This window comes from Tachyglossus aculeatus, chromosome X4 (genome assembly GCF_015852505.1).
Source record: "Tachyglossus aculeatus isolate mTacAcu1 chromosome X4, mTacAcu1.pri, whole genome shotgun sequence".
NCBI classification, from domain to species: domain Eukaryota; kingdom Metazoa; phylum Chordata; class Mammalia; order Monotremata; family Tachyglossidae; genus Tachyglossus; species Tachyglossus aculeatus.
This window is the reverse complement of record NC_052098.1, coordinates 39,704,655-39,724,260: the sequence shown is the minus strand read 5'-3', so window position 1 is coordinate 39,724,260 and position 19,606 is coordinate 39,704,655. Positions and strand designations below refer to the sequence as shown.

General features: G+C 52.3%; 1 protein-coding gene across 1 annotated transcript in view; it reads left to right on the top strand.

Moving 5' to 3' along the window:
• The first annotated feature begins 13,129 nt into the window (after positions 1 to 13,129).
• PRDM6 (PR/SET domain 6) overlaps positions 13,130 to 19,606 on the top strand; it is an 87,222-nt gene continuing 80,745 nt past the window's right edge. Inside the window, exon 1 of the mRNA XM_038770069.1 lies at positions 13,130 to 13,643. Within this exon, the coding sequence (XP_038625997.1) occupies positions 13,130 to 13,643 (514 nt within the window). The remainder of the gene's footprint in view (positions 13,644 to 19,606) is intronic.

The following is a 19,606-nucleotide window of genomic DNA, read 5'->3' as shown; positions in this document are numbered from 1 at the left end:
CCGCAAAATGAAGTGCGGACTGAAGAGGGGAGAAACTGGAGACAGAGAGATCAGTAAAGAGGCTAATGCAATAGTTCAGCCAGGATATAGTGTTTCCAGGAGAAGAGAGTAATCCACAGTCAAAAGCAGCCAAGACATGGAGGAGGGTTAGAATAGAATAGAGTCCATGAGATTTGGAAAGGAGGAGGTCATTGATGATCTTGGACAGAGATATCTCAGTGAAGTAATAGGGCCAGAAACTGGATTGTATGAGGTCACAAAGGGAGACAGAGGAGAGGAAGTGGAGGCAGTAGGTGCATACAACCTGTGGGAGGAATTTGGATAGGACTTGGAACAGCAAAATTTATTTTTTATTTATTACGGTATTCGTTAAGTACTTACTATGTGTCAAGCACTGTTCTAAGCACTGGAATGGGATCAATCAATCAATCAATCAATCGTATTTACTGAGCGCTTACTTTGTGCAGAGCACTGTACTAAGCACTTGGGAAGTACAAGTTGGCAACATATAGAGACAGTCCCTACCCAACAGTGGGCTCACAGTCTAAAAGGGGGAGGCAGAGAACAAAACCAAACATACTAACAAAATAAAATAAATAGAATAGATATGTACAAGTAAAATAAATAAATAAATAAATAGAGTAATAAATATGTACAAACATATATACATATATATTGGTGTTGTGTGGAAGGGAAGGAGGTAAGATGGGGGATGGAGAGGGGGGCAAGGGGAAGAGGAAGGAAGGGGCTCAGTCTGGGAAGGCCTCCTGGAGGAGGTGAGCTCTCAGTAGGGCCTTGAAGGGAGGAAGAGAGCTAGCTTGGCGGATGGGCAGAGGGAGAGCATTCCAGGCCCGGGGGATGACGTGGACTGGGGGTCGATGGCAGGACAGGCGAGAACGAGGCACGGTGAGGAGATTAGCGGCAGAGGAGCGGAGGGTGCGGGCTGGGCTGTAGAAGGAGAGAAGGGAGGTGAGGTAGGAGGGGGCGAGGTGATGGAGAGCCTTGAAGCCAAGGGTGAGGAGTTTCTGCCTGATGTGCAGATTGATTGGTAGCCCCTGGAGATTTTTGAGGAAGGGAGTAACATGCCCAGAGCGTTTCTGGACAAAGACAATCCGGGCAGTAGCATGAAGTATGGATTGAAGTGGGGAGAGACACGAGGATGGAAGATCAGAGAGAAGGCTGATGCAGTAGTCCAGACGGGATAGGATGAGAGCTTGAACGAGCAGGGTAGCGGTTTGGATGGAGAGAAAAGGGCGGATCTTGGCAATGTTGCGGAGCTGAGACCAGCAGGTTTTGGTGACGGCTTGGATGTGATGGGTGAATGAGAGAGCGGAGTCGAGGATGACACCAAGTTTGCGGGCTTGTGAGACGGGATGGATGGTAGTGCCGTCAACAGAGATGGGAAAGTCAGGGAGAGGGCAGGGTTTGGGAGGGAAGACAAGGAGTTCAGTCTTGGACATGTTGAGTTTTAGGTGGTGGGTAGACATGCAGATGGAGATGTCCTGAAGGGAGGAGGAGATGCGAGCCTGGAGAGAGGGGGAGAGAGCATGCAGTGGGATCCAAAGGTCATCGTCACATAATAATAGCTAGCTTATTTTTTTTGTCAACCGTTCTTTATTTATTGGTATTTGTTAAGCACTTACTGTGTGCCAGGCACTGTACAAAGTGCTGGGGAGATACAGGTTAATCAGGTTGGACGTAGTCCATGTCCCACATGGGACTCACAGTCTTAATCCCCATTTTACAGATGAGGTAACTGAGGCCCAGAACAGTGAAATGACTTGCCCAAGGTCACACAGCAGACAAGTGGCAGTCAGCACTAGAATCCAAGTCCTTCTGACTTCCAGGCCCAACATCTATCCACTAGGCCACATTGCTTTTTATTTCACCAAAGTGCTTTTAACAGCAATTATCTCACTTTACCTTCACAGGATCCCTGGGAGGTAGGGAGAGGTAGGCATTTTTATCTCCATTTTATAAATGAAAATACTAAGGACTATAGAGGTTAGGTGACTTGGCCAAAGTCACATAGCAGTTTAGGGACAAAACTGGGACTAGAACCCGGGTTGCTGACTTCCAGACCCGGGCTCTTTCCATTAGACCATGCTGCCTCATCCTCATCGCTATCATATTGATGAAACATCCATGTGTCATTCAGGCTGTTGGGAGGGATCAAAGTTTGTAGGGTGGGCACAGTCTTTACTCTCTAGGAGTGCTCTTATTTCCTCCCCACTTCCTTTTGTAACATCATGATATTTAAAGGCTCTATGATTGCAGTTCATTATACATCACCTTGAATCTTTGAGAAAATGCATCGTGGAAATAAACAAATACCCTGAGGCCAGTACTATTTAATGAGCTCTGGGGTGGGGGAGAAGATGCTACTGATAGCCACAGAGGTGAGTTCTTAGTAGATTTATCCTAGAGAGACCACTAAACTCCGGGGCAAGGTAGCATACCTGAAGGTAACCTGACCATCCAGTCTCAGATGGTGGAGTAGCCAAGAGCAGGCAAAACTGGACACTCGCCTGATCCTTCCGCAACAGGAAGACAGTTCTGAGAATAGGCACAGAAACTTGGTTTCCAGGGTATTTAGAAGCCCTCAGCTCCAGGGGAGTGACTCTTCAAGCCGGGAGAGGTAACTTGTTCAAAAGGAGAATACAGAAAGGGGCTAACAAGGCCTCCCCAGTTAATCAGGGAATGGCTTTTTCAAGGAGGGTAGTGGCTGGCTGGTCTCCATTTTTTTAGTTCTTGTTAAAAGCTTACTATGTGCTAGGCATTGGGGTAGATACAAGATAACCATGTTGGACAGTCCCTGTCCCACATGAGGCTCACAGTGAGAGGGAGAAAAGGGATCAAATCCCCATTTTACAGATGAAGAAACTGAGGAACAGAGAAGTTAAGGGACTTGCCCAAGGTCACACCGAAGGCAAGGGGTGGAGTCAGGATTAGAACCCAGGTTCTCTTACTTCCTGGCCTGTATTCTTTCCACTAGGCCATGCTGCTTCCCTATTCTCTACAGGGAATGGGACAGGAAGAAACAGATTCAGTCTTGGCCAGCGGTGGTCTTGACTAGCAATGAGGAAGAATTTTCTGACCTTAAGGGTCAGGTATAAGATTTCAAGGGAGACCGTGGCATCTCCATTTGCAAAGATCATTAAAAAGGGAGTTGACAGCAACCTGTCGTGGATATGTAGATATAGATTTGCTGGATCACATCTCCTTTGGGGATTGTGTCCAGCTCTAGGAGGCTTTGAATTTAATTCCTTCCTGGGTGAAGTGGAATACTTGTTCACGCAAAAAGTACATCCAAAACACAAGTCCAATTTATATTGTTTTAGTGAACCAAGTTGCTCATCTAGAAACAGAACTGTTCTTAAACCATAGGTTAAATTGGATCCAGTTTAAAAGAAACACTGTTTAAGCTAATTCTTCCTTGTGAGACCAATACTATCTATCTGTCTATAGATATATATCTATATATATTGAGGAAGCACTAATATAGATGCGTATTATATTATATGCTCAATAGTTGAGCATTTTCAGTGTCTGTTATTATGAATAGACATACTTTCTTAGAAAACAGAGCACACTTTAAAGCAACTGCGAAGCATAGTTGAGGTTAGCGAATTGTCCTCCAGAGACTCGGTGGTTGCTACACAAAGGGTCACTGTGAAGTTGACATGATTGGCATGTGAAGAAACATCCATACTTAGTCAAAACATCATCATTTTACCAGATAAAGATGTGTAATTCTCTATAGATCGTGAAGAAGTTTGGTTGACTAATGAGAGGCAGGAACTATTTGGTAGTCTGAAACAGATTCTGTTGAAAAAAAATGCTAAATGGAATCGAATAGCTTTAAAGTGCATCTTGAAATGACTTTCCTTGAAAAAGTCCTGAAAGTCTTTTTGACATTCCTAATGGCTAATTAGTTTAGTGTTTCCTATCATACACAGGAGTACATGCCTAGCTCACGCCTGGGATTCAGTTTAGTGGACCGTGCTCATAAACTGGAGGGTATAAGAGGGTTTTTTGCTTAGAGGCCTCAAACCCAAATGAGAGCTACCAGACATCCCAGTAGGATGTGGTGCAAAGATGGCTCTAAAATTGGAGACATGACCCTTCTGAAGCTGTTCACTGATATGGAATCTCCCTAAAGAAGGAATGATAATAGAAGAGTTTTGAATGGCAGGATGAGAAAGAAGAGAAGTACTGAGTAAACCTCCTTTTATTGCCAACAGAGGGGTCTCAGGCTCAACTGAGCCTCCTGGCCCCGCTACTCCCTCCACATTCCCATGATCAATTAATCAATTAATCAATCAATGGTATTTTTGAGCATTTACTGTGTGCAGAACACTGTATTAAGCACTTGCAAGTGTACAATGGAGTTGGCAGACACATTCCCTGCCCACGAGGGGCTTCTCTGTGCCTCATTTACCTCATCTGTAAAATGGGGAATAAGACTGTGAGCCCTGTGCGGGACAGGGCCTGTGTCTAACCTGATTTGCTTGTATCTATCACAGCACGTAGTACAGTGCCTGGCACATAGTAAATGTATAACAAATACCATAATTATTATTACGGTCTGTACCTAAGTGTCGTGGGATTGGAGGTGGAGTGAGCAACAGAGCTATTAGGAAGTACGGACCCAAGTGCATAGGTGATGCAGGAGGGAGGGAAATAGGGTAAAGTGATGAGAGATTAGCCAAGGAAGGCTTCCTGGAGGAGATCTGATTTTAGTAGGACTTTGAAGATGGTGAGAATGGTGGTATGTTGGATATGAAGGGGGAGGGAGTTTGAGGCCGGAGGGAGGAGGTGAGCAAGGGGTCAACGGTGAAAGAGATGAGAGTGAAGGACAGTTAGTAGGTTGGTATTAGAGGAGCCAAGTGCTTAGGCTAAATTGTAGCGAGAGAGGAGCAATGATCTCCCATCCTCGTGTCTCTCCCCACTTCAATCCATACTTCATGCTGCTGTCCGGATTGTCTTTGTCCAGAAATGCTCTGGGCATGTTACTCCCCTCCTCAAAAATCTCCAGTGGCTACCAATCAATCTGTGCATCAGACAGAAACTCCTCACCCTCGGCTTCGAGGCTCTCCATCACCTCGCCCCCTCCTACCTTACCTCCCTTCTCTCCTTCTACAGCCCAGCCCGCACCCTCCACTCCTCTGCCGCTAATCTCCTCACCATGCCTCGTTCTCGCCTGTCCCACCGTTGACCCCCCAGCCCACGTCATCCCCCTGGCCTGGAATGCCCTCCCTCTGCCCATCCGCCAAGCTAGCTCTCTTCCTCCCTTCAAGGCCCTACTGAGAGCTCACCTCCTCCAGGAGGCCTTCCCAGACTGAGCCCCCTCCTTCCTCTCCCCCTCCTCCCCCTCTCCATTCCCCCCGTCTTACCTCCTTCCCTTCCACACAGCACCTGTATATATGTATATATGTTTGTACAAATTTATTACTCTATTTATTTATTTATTTATTTATTTTACTTGTACATATCTATTCTATTTATTTTATTTTGTTAATATGTTTGGTTTTGTTCTCTGTCTCCCCCTTCTAGACTGTGAGCCCACTGTTGGGTAGGGACTGTCTCTATATGTTGCCAACTTGTACTTCCCAAGCGCTTAGTACAGTGCTCTGCACACAGTAAGCGCTCAATAAATATGATTGATTGATTGATTGATTGATTGATTGATTGATTGATAGGTAAGAGGGAGGGGGTTGATCAGAACCCCAGGAACTACCCATCCACCCCCAATGATACTAAAAGTCACCAGAGTCAGTCTGGCCTTTCTTAACCTGGTCCTTTTAGGTAGTCCTGAAACAAGTGCTTAGGCCCACACCTCTGGAGGAACTCGTTGGGTAACCTGTATGTTCCTGATGTGAGAGATGCCTACCTCAGGGCAGACCACTCCCTGGCATGGGGAAGGGTGGACTGATTAATTAATTGTGGTATTTGTTAAGCACTTATTATGTACCAGGCACTGTACTAAGTGCTGGGGTGGATACAAGCAAATTGGATTGGACACAGTCCCTGTTCCATGTGGGAATTAGGGGTAGTGTTAGCAGATGGGGGTGTTGAAATATCTGGGGACACATTAGATCATCATCATTCTGAGACGAGTATTCAGTTCATTCAACGCCCATAATGCTCAAGAGGGAGCTCTCTAAAACCTTCAGGTGGATGAGCTTATGGAGAAGCCTATGTCTTTGTAAGGGGAGACCACTCCCGTTTTCTGCAGCCATTTCCTCTCTCCCAACTTGAGAGGACTCTGCTCCTCATCCCCGACTCCTAGAATTTTCCCCAAGTCAACAGCCTCCTGAGGCCAGTGAGGAAAACTGACTAGGGGTCAGGTTTGCAGTGGGTGGGAAAATGACAGCTGCTAAATTTGGGAAAGGATTGTAGAACCCTGGCCAACTCCATGAGCCCCAGGCCACTGTTTGCTTTGGAGGGACAATGGTGAGAAACTCTTCTATCCAGAGAGTAAATCAAGGAGAGATGTGAGCAATGAGAGCAGAGAGTAAACCTTGGCCAGGGAAACTATTTGACTTTGAGAGCTACACGTGGGCTGATAGGGTGCTGCCAAGGGAATCATTTGTTTACATGAACCTATGCTTCATTTGGAAAATGTTTTCCAATGTCGGCAGGAACCGAAAAAGTGCCCAAAAGCAGCCTAACTGCTTAAGAAGCATTTGGAAGAGCCAACGTGTTAATCATTATTAATGTTTATTGAGTATCAGGCAAGCTGAGTCCTGTGGAATGGATTATTGGGAAGGGCCTCCTTTGACTGCCAGCAAGACTGATCCTTGCCAGTTACAGAGGGGTTCCAGGATCATCCAAGCATCCTAGACCTCCCTTCTCCCAGCCCGTAGGGCAGATCGGAGCCCCAGGGGTCGACATTTTATTGTAAGGGTCGGAGCAGGAAAATTGGCGGGACTTTCAGAGGGCTTGGGAAGGGCAGGGAGTCAAGCTTCAAAATGGGTAATGGATTTTAAAAAAGACCAATTTGAAGACCTTCTCAGAAACTCTTTTCAACTTTCAGTCCCACCTCTGACCTCTTGCTCATACCTTCTCCCCCTACATCCCCGGTCTTGAATGCTCTCTCCCTCTTCAAATTTATCAGACCACCACTGGTCTCCCCAACTTCAAAGTCTCCTTTAGACTGTAAGCTCATCGTGGACAGGAATGTGTCTGATATATTGTTGTGTTGTACTCTTCTAAGCTCTTAGTACAGTGCTCTGCACACAGGAAGCACTCAATAAATGTGATTAATTGATTTCTAAAATCCCACCTCCTCCAGGAAGCATTCCTTGATTCATTTTTCACCATCCTGAGTTAGATCATCCCACCAGCCACCCTTAACACTGATGTAAATAGCAATTTATCTACTCTATTTATTAATCTTTCGAGATCCCTATATTGCCAGACGTAGCTCTGATTTTTCTTTCCACTAGCTCCCTCTACTGTATTTGTAAATGATTTGTGTCTATCTGTTCCTCCCATTAGATTGTAAGTGCCTTGAAGGCAGAGACCAAGCCTTTAACTTTTGCTGTACCCTGACAATTTTTCAGTACAGTGCTCTGCACCCAATAGGTGCTCAATAAATCCTATTGATGACATCTAACAGGGGAGTCAGAAGGACCTGAGTTCTAATTCCAGCTCCACTTCTTGTCTACTGTGTGACCTTGGGCAAGTCACTTAAGTTCTCTGTGACTCAGTTGCCTTATTACAGTGCCTGGCACATAGTAAACTCTTAACAAATACCATCATCATCATCATTACCTCATCTGTTAAATGCGGATTAAAAACTGTGAGCCCCATATGGGACATGGACTGTGTCCAACCTGATTAGCTTGTATCTACCCCAGTGCTTAGAAGCAGTGTGGCTTAGTGGAAAGAGCATGGATTTGGGAGTCAGAGGTTGTGGGTTCTAATCCCAGCTCTGCCAGTTGTCAGCTGCGTGACTTTGGGCAAGTCGCTTAACTTTTCTGTGCCTCAGTTACCTCATCTGTAAAATGGGGATTAAGACTGTGAGCCTCACATGGGACAACCTGATTACCTTGCGTTTTAGGTTACTTTTAGATATATATGTATATATATAAAGTTATATATATATATATAGCTTTAGATTGCCCCTGTGCTTTAGAACAATGCTTGGCACATAGTAAGTGCTTAACAAATGCCATAATCATCATTATTATTATTATTATTATTACAGTGCCTGGCACATAGTAAGCACTTAACAAATATCATAAAACGAGTCTAACACTTCATCAGAATTATACTATACTACTGCTCCTTCAAAGGATAAAGCACAGGTCTGGGACTCAGAAGGACCTGGATTCTAATCCCAACTCCACCACTTGTCTGCTGTGTGACATGGGCAAGTCACTTCACTTTTCTGGGCCTCTGTACCTCATCTGTAACATGGGTATTAAAACTGTGAACCCCATGTGGGATATGGACTGTGTCCAACCTGATTAGCTTGTATATACCCCAGCACTTGGTTGGCACATACTAAGTGCTTAATAAATACCATTGAAAAATGAAATAAAACAAGCTTTTGCCTGAATGTACAACAGGAATGTTGGCCGACACCCCTAAGAGGGACAGCCAAGAAGACTAATGGACAGGCAAACTCCTAAGATGGGCTTCTGATTTCCAAGACTGAAATATCTCTTCGTCCGGGGGCTACCTTTCCCCCTAAATCCTAACCCCAAGCTCGGCTCCAGCCCCCAGTTCCAGCCCTGGATCCAGGCCCTGATCCAGCCCAGGCCCAGTCCAGCCCTATCCCTTAGCCCAGCCCGCGTGGGGATCCTCCTCGAGGGTCCCTTTGGCCTCGTTAATTCCCCCCCTGGGAAGAGACTGGGTCCCAGAAATAGCATCAGCATGAGTTCGGGCTTAGTCTCCTCTCTGTCTTCATTCTCTCCCCTACCAGACCTCAGGATCATTTTCTGGAGAGAAGGGGACAAATGGTGCAAGGCGATTGGGAGCGGGAAGGTGTGGCACTGAGGCTCCTATTTGGGCACTCCAGTCAACTCTGAGGCTACCTACACCTTCGGGACCGCTTTGCTTAGAAGGGGGACATGATGAGAGAGAGAAAGAGAGAGAGGGGATTCATGCTAATTCGAGTCCCCACTCTCTCTTTTCCTCTCTTTCTCTCTGTCTCCTGTTCTGTCTCTCGGTCTCTATCCTGTCTCTGTTTCTCACCTTCCCTCCTTCTTCGCCCGCTGCCCCTTTATCGGGGAAGTATATCCCGGGAGGCAGGGGCCCGTCCCGCCAGAAGAAATGTCTATATTAATGAATTATTAACTCAGCCGCCCGTGACCTTAAAACTGGAACCGGGAGGGAGACGCCCAGGGCCGGGAGAAAAGCTGCTGAATCCTTTATCGGACTCCTGTCAAAGGCAACCGACCATTTGTCTTCCCCCCATCAGGAGAATTAATTAATATGAAAGGCAAACTTTTTAATTGTGTGTCAAACGAAATCAGATAGACGGCCTCCCCTCCGGCTCCGCTCCCCGCCGCCGCCCCGGGCTCCTCCGCCTCCGCCCGGCCCCTACTCCCAGCCAGCGAGGGACCAGCCTTTATTTGTAATTTTTCCCCGAGAAAATGATGAATTCGGGTAGTTAATTTATCGATCCCGACGGCTCCTCCCGCTTGCTTTATTTTAGAGCTCATTAATCAATGAAGAAAAACACCACCAGCCGTCCCCACTTATGCATTTCATACACTCGCGCGCCTTATTCATCCGTTTGTTTATTTATTTATTTCTGTATTCCTCGGGAACAAATTCCCGGCAAATACACGCCCATCGATTCCCGGGCGATGGATTTTTATACAGGTCTGATCGCTTCCTAAGTGGTCGAAGTGATTTGTTTCCGTGGTCTTCCTCGGAGTAATGAAAAACCACGGAGACTCGGCGAGACAGAGACATCCAAAGAGAGACGGAGCGAGACACGGACTCGAGGAGAGACAGGGATCCATGCAGAGAGCCGGGAATGGGAGTGGGGGTGGGGTGGGGCAGGGGGAGAGGAGAGGAGAGGGGAGGTAAAACAAGCCAAACAACTGGCAAAATCGGATTCCCTTCCTCTTAGTCAGTGAGGACAACAAGGGGTGATTTCATAGCCCCTTTGTCCCTAGCCAAGAGGGAGTCCCGCGGGAGCAGAGACCCGCAAGCAGGGCCGCGCCGCCCTCCAACCCTGCTTTCCCTCAAACCCAGTCAGTAGACACGAGTGGGCAACAGCGCCCACCCCTGACAGCAGGACAGCTCCGTTTTAAGGCCATCCTGGGGCTCAGGGTTTCAGTGTCCGCCCCCCGCCCCCGTCCGCCCCCCACGATACACACACGCACACACACGCGCGCGCGCACACACACACACACACACACTCCTCTTGCCCCGGTCCCAGCCCCTCCCCTTCGTGAAAATATCCCCTCCAGGTCCGCCCTCTCCGCCCACGGCTATCAGCTCCCGTCCCTGTCCTTCAACCCCTATTCCGCCGCTTGCTCAGATCTTTCCCTTCCCGCCGCATCTCTCTCTTCTCCGGTTCTCTGCCTGCCTGTCTGTCTGTCTGTGCTGTCTACCTCCTCTAAGTCAGCGTCTGTGTCTGAGTCGATATGTGTATATGTTTGTGTGTGTGTGTGTGAATTTATCTCTCTGTGGCTGCCTGAGCATCCCTTTGTGCACGTCTCCATCTCCTGCAATTGTGTTATGTCTGTATCTCATGAAATTGTGCCACGAGTTAAACTGGTTCCGTGATTTCCATCCGCAAAGGTCCGGTGAAGGAGCGTTTAGATGGAGAGGAACTGCATGCCTCGCTTCTTCCCAGCTTCGCCCCTCCCCGTTCCCCGGTCCGAACCGTCTCCTGTTTCCCCACTGAAGCTTGGACTCAGCCCAAGGCCCCGGCAGCGGCTGACAGAAGGATGCCAGCACTTCGAATCCTTAGTTCTTCTCCCTCCCATTTAAACTCCCTTCTCCTCTGCCCCGGAGGAAGGGATGCCCGCCCTCGTCTTTGCCCTCTCTGTGCGTCCTCCGCTCCTACCCTTGAGAACCGTGTGGGCGTGAGGGTCCAGGGGGCCAGGGGCGTTCTAGTCTCACAAAGCTTGGTCTAGGTTCTCGCGGCGCAGAGTGCCCGGACCGGGGAGTCCCGTGAGTAGTTCTGAGTTCCATTTGTCAGAAACTTCCCGGAGACACGGATCTGGGAGCCAGGATGTGCAGAGGAGATCCAAATGAGAAAGGCTAGTCGCCCGGCAACCCAGCAACCCGTTTCCAAGCCCGGGCTAGGAGGGCGGGCCGGGGCGGGGGGAGGGAGGGAAGGAGGGTCTCCCGGGAAACTGACCCATCTTTTGGAAAGGGGAGGACAGGAAAAACGACCTCTAATCTGTAAAAACGCAGATGTATCCCTCCGTCCCCTTACACCTCAGGTGAAGGGAGAGACAGAGACAAAAAAGGGAAACTTTTCCCCGGGAGAAATGGTGTCTATTTTTAATTCGCTAACCCCTCTCGCCCCTGTTCTTCGCTCCCTGGCCCTTGGGAATTACGAGTTTGCTTAACCCTGAAGTGAAAATGGTAGCCGCTGGAGCCTCGGAGGGTCCGCTCCGACCCGGGACCCTGCGGGCTACAGCAAGCCCGGGCCGGAGCCCAGCCTACCGAGCCCCTCTCGGGCCGCCCTGCGGCGGACACAGGTCCAGGCCAAGATTCTTCCCGCTTCCTACTCTCCTCCAGTTGGGGCGGGGGCGGGGGAAGTGTTAGGTCCCCTAGCAATTTAGGACCGTAGGAGAGAGGCAGACTAAGTCGGGGGTAGAGTTCGGTTCTGCGTTACAGCTGTCCTCCCCTTCCCCCCCACCGTCTCTCCTCTTTTGGCTTTTTTTATTCGGCCTTCCCCTCATCTCTCTCTCTCTATCCCCCCCATCTCTCACTCACTTACACACACACACACAGTCCCTCTTACACACATAGTTCCTCATTACACACATAGACACAAAAATAGAGTCTTGCTCATGGACACAACCCAGTCGCGCGCGGACACACACGCTCACACACGGTCTCTCTCTCTCTCTCTTTCTCTCTCTCTTTCTCTCTCTCTCTCTCTCACTCACACACACACAAAGTCGCACACAGTCCACTACCATACAGTCAGATACATGCATATGGTCTCCCAGGCGCACGCAAAACAGTCTCTCACTCACAAGCATAGGCATACGCGCGCGCGCACACACACATAAACACATTCTCTCTCACACACGCACACAGGCACGCAAACACACACACACACACACACACACACACACACAGAGCCCTGTATTTTGCGCTGTCGTAAAACCCACGTGTCCAGCCGGGACGCTGCCAGAGCTGCCGGAGGAACCGAGCCAGGACGCTGCTGCCGAGCGCAGCCCCACGGCGGGTCAGTCTGGGCGGCCCGATTCTCCCCCCGCCCCGCCACTGCCCCCTCGGCCCCGCCGGCTCCGCCGGCCCCGCCGACCCCGATCCCGCAGCCCATTGGGCTGTCTCCCCAGGTAAGGGGCGACCGACAGACAGCTCACTGAAGGTTGGGAACCTGGGTCTCCGGTGGCCTCACTCCTGGACCGGCCCGGCTGGCCCCTGGCGGTCGAGGCACCTGGTGGGGGCTGCAGGCTGGGTGGCTGGGAGACGATTGTGTGTGTGTGCGTGTGTGTGTGTGTGTGTGTGTGTGTGTGTGTGTGTGGCGGGGTGGGGCGGGGGGTTCTCACGGGGCTGGATAGCGGGTCGTGCGGGAAAACCGCGGCTCTGCGCTGCGCGGCTTCTCTCTCGGCGGAAAAGTTTCAGCCGCTGCCGAGTTGCGGTGAGGGAGTGGGGGGAGGGGTTGTGGAAGGCTGCGAATCCTCGGAGCTTCTTCCGCCCTCAGATCAGAGGGGGGTCCCGAGCCCCGAAGGCAGGATGCGGTGAAGAGGAGGAGGGCGCGCGGGAGCTTGGCAGTCACCCACCTTCCCGGGCTGGCTCCCTTCGGGGCGGGTCCCTCGGTCCCTCGTGCCTCACGCTGTCTCTGTGTGTGTGTGTCTGTGTGTGTGTGTATATGTGTCTGTCTGTCTGTCTGTGTCTGCGCCGTCGCTGCCTCTGCCTCGGTCTGTCTCCCGTCCCAGCTGCTCGATCGGACATGCTGAAGCCCGGGGAGCGCGGCGGGGGCTCGGCCTTCCTGAAGGTGGACCCGGCCTACCTCCAGCACTGGCAACAGCTCTTCCCGCAGGGAGCACCGCTCAAAGGCAGCGCGGGGACCGCCCCGGGCCCCCCGCCCCCGCCGCTCCCGGCCCCGGCCTCCGAGCCCCCACCGGACAGCCTCAGCCTCCGCCCGCGCCCGGCCTCCCTGGCCCCTGCCCCCGCCCCAGCCCCCATAGCCCCCTCGTCGTCGTCGTCGTCCTCCTCCTCCTCCTCCTCCTCCCTGTCCTGCCCCGCGGCTACCCTGCCCGGGCCGCCGCCGCCGCCGCCCGCCTTCGCGCCACTGCCTAGTGTCGAGCCATCTGCTCCCGAAGCTCTTCCAGGCCGGGATGGGGCAGGAGAGCGGGCGGCCCCCCGGCCCCGCTGTTCGGCTGAAGAGCTGGACTACTACCTGTACGGCCAGCAGCGCATGGACATCATTCCGCTCAGCCCCCATGCCGGGGACCCCAACACCCGTACGTACTGCCTAGGGGCTGGGGGCTGAGGGGCGGGGGCGGGGAGAACCGGTTTGCTGCCCGGATCCCTGGCCCGGCCCGAGGGGAAACGCTCTCCGCCGCGGGCCTGTGCTACCCCCTGCCCCGTCTTTGGACTCAGCCGGGGCCAGAGGGAGGGATACCCTAGACGGGGATGTGCGATGGAGGACGGAGAGGATGAAGGGGGAGATCTGTACGGCCGAGCCCGGGCTTAGAGCCGGTGGCGGCTTCTCTGGAGGCCTAGGGACCCAGGTGCGGAACGGGTTGGGGGGAGGGAGCGGTAACAGGGCTACCGTGGGGCGACAGAGAATCCCGGACAGCCGCTGATATGGCCTCGGGGCACATCCCTACGGGCAAGGTACTATTCTGAATCCTCTATAAGGAGGGAGCGAGGGAGGAGCGGAAAGGCAGGGAGAACGCTCACCGCTAGGCTCTCAGGCCGAACACAATTTTTGTTTTCGCCCGAACGGCTGCGATCGTACCCTACCCTCGCACCTCAGGATACCGCTCGCCTCGCATTCGTTGTGAACGGCTAGTTGTTATTATCTCTGGTGAGTAGGGTGGCAGAGTCTTTAAGCAGAAAACGTTTGTTCCGCTAGAATAGTGGTAGAGAGACCTAATCAGGTGTCAGGACCAATCTGGATTTCGGGTAGGCACTTTTTTTCTCCTGTTTTTATATTCTATTTACAACCAGTTTCTCTCCCAGTATCTCTACATTTTGAAATTTGGGAATTCAAATCTAAATCACGCCCCAAATCTCAATGGAAAGAACGCAATACAGGCTTTAGTTGGTTTAGAAGTTTTGCTTTGATTAGCCGACCCACGGTTACGGCCTTTAAAAGTGCTAAAGCCACTTTCAGTGACCTCTGGTGATATACTGAAATCGGATTAAGAGGGTGTCGGGAGAGGGGTTGAGGATCTAGCTCGTCCTTTCGTTACCTGCCGACGTTGCTGCTTTTTGAAACACGTTTGGAACGGGCTTTTGGAAAACCTTTTCTCTGCTGTTTCAAAATATTCCAACCAACCCGGCTAAAAGAACGGACCCTTACGGTTCCTTTCCCCAGAAGAAGCCACTTAGCCCCCGACTAGGTCGGGAATAGGGCGGGGCTGGACCCCTTCTCCTTCCTTGAGCAGGGCGGAGGTCAGGGCAGGAGGAATTGGTATTGTCCTTGTCCACAGAATCCCTTGCCAAATTCGTTTTTCAGAGTCGAGGTCTATATTTTTCGGGTGGTGGCGAACTCTGTTTGCTCCGCGAAAGGGATTTGGGCTTCCCGGATAGGGGGCTTAGTAAGACCGAGGGGTCCGCGGGCACGAACTCGAGGCAGGACCAGCTGTCCCCCGTGGCTCGGGCAAGATTGTCCACGGGCGGTGGGGGTGGGGGTTAACTAGCAAAGTGATCTAGAAGAAAAAAACCCTGGTCGGGTGGGGCCTGCGAACGGCCGCAGGGCCCCGTGGTTAAATGCCCCTGTTGAAGACCGAGACCAACCGGGCCGAGTAGCCGTCGAGTCATCTGCCCTTTGCCCTTTATTGTCGGCCCTGGCTGATGGCTGGAGAAAGGGTGGGTTTCTGGTTCTAGTACCGGCTTTCAAGATCTCATCGAAAGGAACGACCTGTCGCTACTAATTAATGACAATAAATTAATAGAGGAAGCGGGGATAGCGGATGCAAAAGGAAGGCTATATGAAGGCGCGGGGCATCAGGCCCAGGGATGGGGCGACCGAACGGAGCAGCTCGGGGTAAAGTTGCTCATCGCCCTGGTGTAAGGGGTTTTTTCACGGCCTTCTCCGCTCCGGCGTGTCCTCAGTGGCAGCCAGCAGTGTGAGCTGCTGAGCCGGCTGTGCCCGTGACGGTTTGGAAAGGGTGGCTGTTCACACCGGCCTTCCAGCCACATTCGGGATTAGCGGTGAACCAGGCCTTTCGGTCAAGCGAGACACCGCTCCGGGAGAGGATTGGTTCCCATTTTTTTCGGGGTCGGGGGTCTTGACTCGGGACCCTCAATCCTCGCCAGAGCTGGCCCATGGCCACCAGTGTCTAGGGCTCTGGAGGAGAGAGAGAGTCCCTGGGACTCGCCAGCAACAGGTTGCGGCTTCGCCGAGTGGGGACTTGGCCACCCCTCCGATTCCTTAGGAAACGAGGAAGATGCTTCCGAGTTATTCAGTCCGGAGCGGAAAAAAACACGGTAGCAGAAGTGCCAGCTGTTGGTTGTGAAAGCGGAGGGAAGTCGGGGTTGGGCGGGGCTTTGGTTGGGGGGAGCAAGCGACGGGGGTTTGGGAGTGGCAGGCAGGTTAACAAAAGCGAATTGTCAGAAGTGCTCGCTTTGGGTTCTTTTCCTCCCCGCTAGAAAACTCTCAGATCTTGTCCGAGACCCGAGGTGGGAGAGGCTGGGAGTGTAGTCGTGGGTGCAATAATAGTTTTATCCGTGTGGGGCAGCTACCCCCATCGCCCCAGTGGACTTGGTAGCCATGGCTAGAAGGCAACCCCAATCCAGCCCAGCTGCCAGTCTTGTCCCCGGGGTCAGGCCCACACATTCCGAGCCCGGAGCGGAGCGTTCAATTTCTAGCAGGAAAACCAGCCTGAGTACTTAGCAGGATAAGATCGGAGCCTGGTCACTGAGCCAGGAACCACCTCACCACTCAATTAGGGTCCGGCCGCCCCCTGGGAACATCCCCAAGCCGCAGCGCCATTCGGTCACTGCCGCCCCGCACGTTTTGCTGAGTGTCTGGTCTTGGGCAATGCGGGAGGCTCGACAGCCGCGTTGGGCTGTCTGCTGCTGCGATCCTCCCGTGTCTGAACCTCTGTCCCTCCGTCTCGCTGTCTGCATTTTCCCACCCACTCCAGATCCGGTCCCGGTGATTTCGCTGCATCACTTTGTAGCAGCGCCTCGAGCCCAGTCCCCTTCATCTGGGGCTGGGGCTGGGGAGGTGGCTGTTGGCGGTTTCGGGGGATAAAACGGTCCATCAGCAAGACTCCCCGTCGATATGTGCCAACAGGAGATGAAGGATGAACGGACGAGACACAATTAATTGCCTCTGGCTGGGTGGGAGAAGAGAGTCGGAGAGGACCCACCTTCGATCCCCTCCCTGCCCGATCTATCATTTCCCCGGCGGCAGCGACTCTGTTCGCCCAGGGGCAGGGGCCGGGACCCTCCCGGAACCCAAATGCCCTTCATCCTTCCCGCAGTCGCCCGAAGACAAATGCAGTCGGGTCCCCCGTCCGGCCCGACGGCGGTTTTTCCCCTATTATCGGGGCCCTCTCGGCGGGGAGCGTGGTCGGCTGGGTCCCTCCCCTCGACCCTGGCCGGCACCTCCGAACCTACCTCATTCATCCCTTATAAGCAGACACCAGAAAAGTCCCCCACCCCAGGAACACGCCCAGCACACACACACACACACACACACACACACACACACACTTTTCATGTACACGTAGGGTACCCATTCAAAGAACATCCCGGGCACCCGGGACTCTCAGAGGACTCTCACACAGGGTGCCTACCCTGGAACAACACCACCGCAACACACATACCCTGTGTTCATACACCCATCGGTCCCCGCTGCTGCTTTTCACTTGTTGCAACAGCTTGTTTGGGGGTACTTTGTCCTCCGGGCTGGGACCGAGGCTGGGATTGGATGGACTCGGTGTTGGGTGGGAGCTGTTGCTGCTGCTGCTTACATGAGCTGGAAGAAAGTCCCCTCAACTACCCCCCCACCCCGGGCCCAGGGAAGGTATTTCTTGACGCTTCGGTGATCTGTAGCTCAGTTGCTACTCACCCCTCCCGCAGCCCAGTCCCTCGGGGAGTCCGCCCACTTGCAGCCAGGGGCGGGGTGCAAAGGTGTGTTGGGGGGTTCCATTCCCGGAGAAAGAGACTACAGCTGCCGCCCACTCCTAAATGTCCCCCTCGCACTGCTCTGGGCAGCTGCGAACTCCCTCACGGAGCGGGAGGGTGATGATTTCGGAGGGGGGTGCGGTCCTGTATGAGTAAGTGTGCATCTGCGTCTGTCTGAGCGTGCCCCTGAGTGTTGTGCCTGAATGTGGGCACTTGTACGTTCACACACTGTAGGTTTTTGGGTGTGCACGGGCGCCTTGCACGACAGACAGGACGCAGAGTGGAAGCTCGGATTCTGAACACGTTCTAGTTCGTCCCTCCCCTTACCTTCTTCAGGGAAGACAGAGCTCCCCGAAAAGGCCAATTGGGCTTTTTATGACACTTAGACAGCTAATATGGCTCTTTTTGAGTTGCGACCCAATTGGTTGAGGGGAATGAAGCTCTGCTAATCGTCCCGCCCGTTCCTGGCAACAGAAGGCGGGAATTGAGGTTTCTGTCAGTCATTAGGCCTCGAGATGCCTCTCTGGACAATGGGATTATTTAGTCTGATCTTGAGCCTTGTGATTTTAAAGCGCCAGGTAAATCTGTTAGCGATTGGCTCCTAGTTGCTTGGAGACCCCAGATGAGCTGTTGTGATCAAACGTTTCTAGTACCGACGGGTAGGGGGTTAGTGAGGAGCAAGCAATCAGTCAATCAATGGTATTTATTGAGAGCTCGCTGCGTGCAGAGCTCTATACTAAGCACTTGGGAGAGTTCGCTATAATAAGGTTGGTAGATACGATCCCCGCCTTCAAGGAGTTTACAGTCCAGTGGGAGGGTCAGCCCTTAAACTAAATTAGTCTTTTAGACTGTGAGCCCACTGTTGGGTAGGGACTGTCTCTATATGTTGCCAATTTGTACTTCCCAAGCGCTTAGTACAGTGCTCTGCACACAGTAAGCGCTCAATAAATACGATTGATGATGATAAATTACAGATCGGGGAAGCGGTTGGGGGTAGGGATACTGACCTAAATGCTGTGAGCCAAATGACTTTGCCCGCGGGGCCCGTGGGGACGGGCTAAATTGGTTTAGGCGCGCGTGGGAACGATGCGAGGGGCCGGAATGAGCCGATCCACCGGCCCACCCGGTCTCAGTAATGGCAGCGGACAGGAGACCCGGCGGGATTTTCTTTTATTTTCAGCGACACATTCACTGCTCCTCCATCTTGTCAAGACCGGGGCTATTTTTTGCTAGAGTGCTGAAAGGCCTTCGGATTTGGGTTCTAAAAAAATTAAATGCATTAATGGTATCTATTTACTTTCCCTTGGAATCTTCCCATCCCTGATGTGCGGGAACGAGGCGAATGGACTCTTGGGTCCAGCCGGGCTGCAGACTTTTCATTGGCTGGGGAGTGTCTGAATAGTTAGCCTCGAGTCCCAGGATCTGCACTACTCTCCGGGTCAACCGTCCACGACCTTCGTCCAGTTCTTCGATGGCCGAGGTGGTGTCTTAGATGCAGGAGAAGAGCGATTCTCTTGGCGCGTCTGCTTGGTCATAGCTGTAAACTCCAGGCCCACGGTAGAGTTTAGGATGCTGCTGAGGTTATCTACCTCTGGGGGGGCTGACTCCCTCCCCCCACCGAGTTCCCGATCATTAACTGGCCATCATCTGGGGAAAAGAGGAAATCCTCCGTCAGTCCCAGGAGTCCATCTTCTTGGGGCGGACTCCCAGGAGTGTAAAATTTGCTCGGAGCAGCCCAGCTTGGTCAGCTGAGAGCCGTTGGCCTGGAGCGGATCAGGCCATCGGTCTGTTCCAGCCGAGCGGCTTCGGTGCTAATGAGTGGACTCTACTCCTGACCTCCCCTGGAAGCAAATGTCTGAGGCTTAGGTTTTCCCACACCAGCTGGCCGTCTGGCGTGGTCGGATCCATACGGCCAGACGCGCGCACACACAATTCGGAAGGAAAGGGTGAGGAGAGGAAAATGGAAATTGGGCAGCTTTTGCATCTTCGGGAGTAAACGCCACGATCGTATTTTATTTACATCGTCGAGAGGAGACTGGAATGTTGTGGGGGAAAGGGAACGGGAGGAGGGAGTGACGAGGGTTAGGTTTGAATGGGAAGAGCATTATCCGGGAGCGTT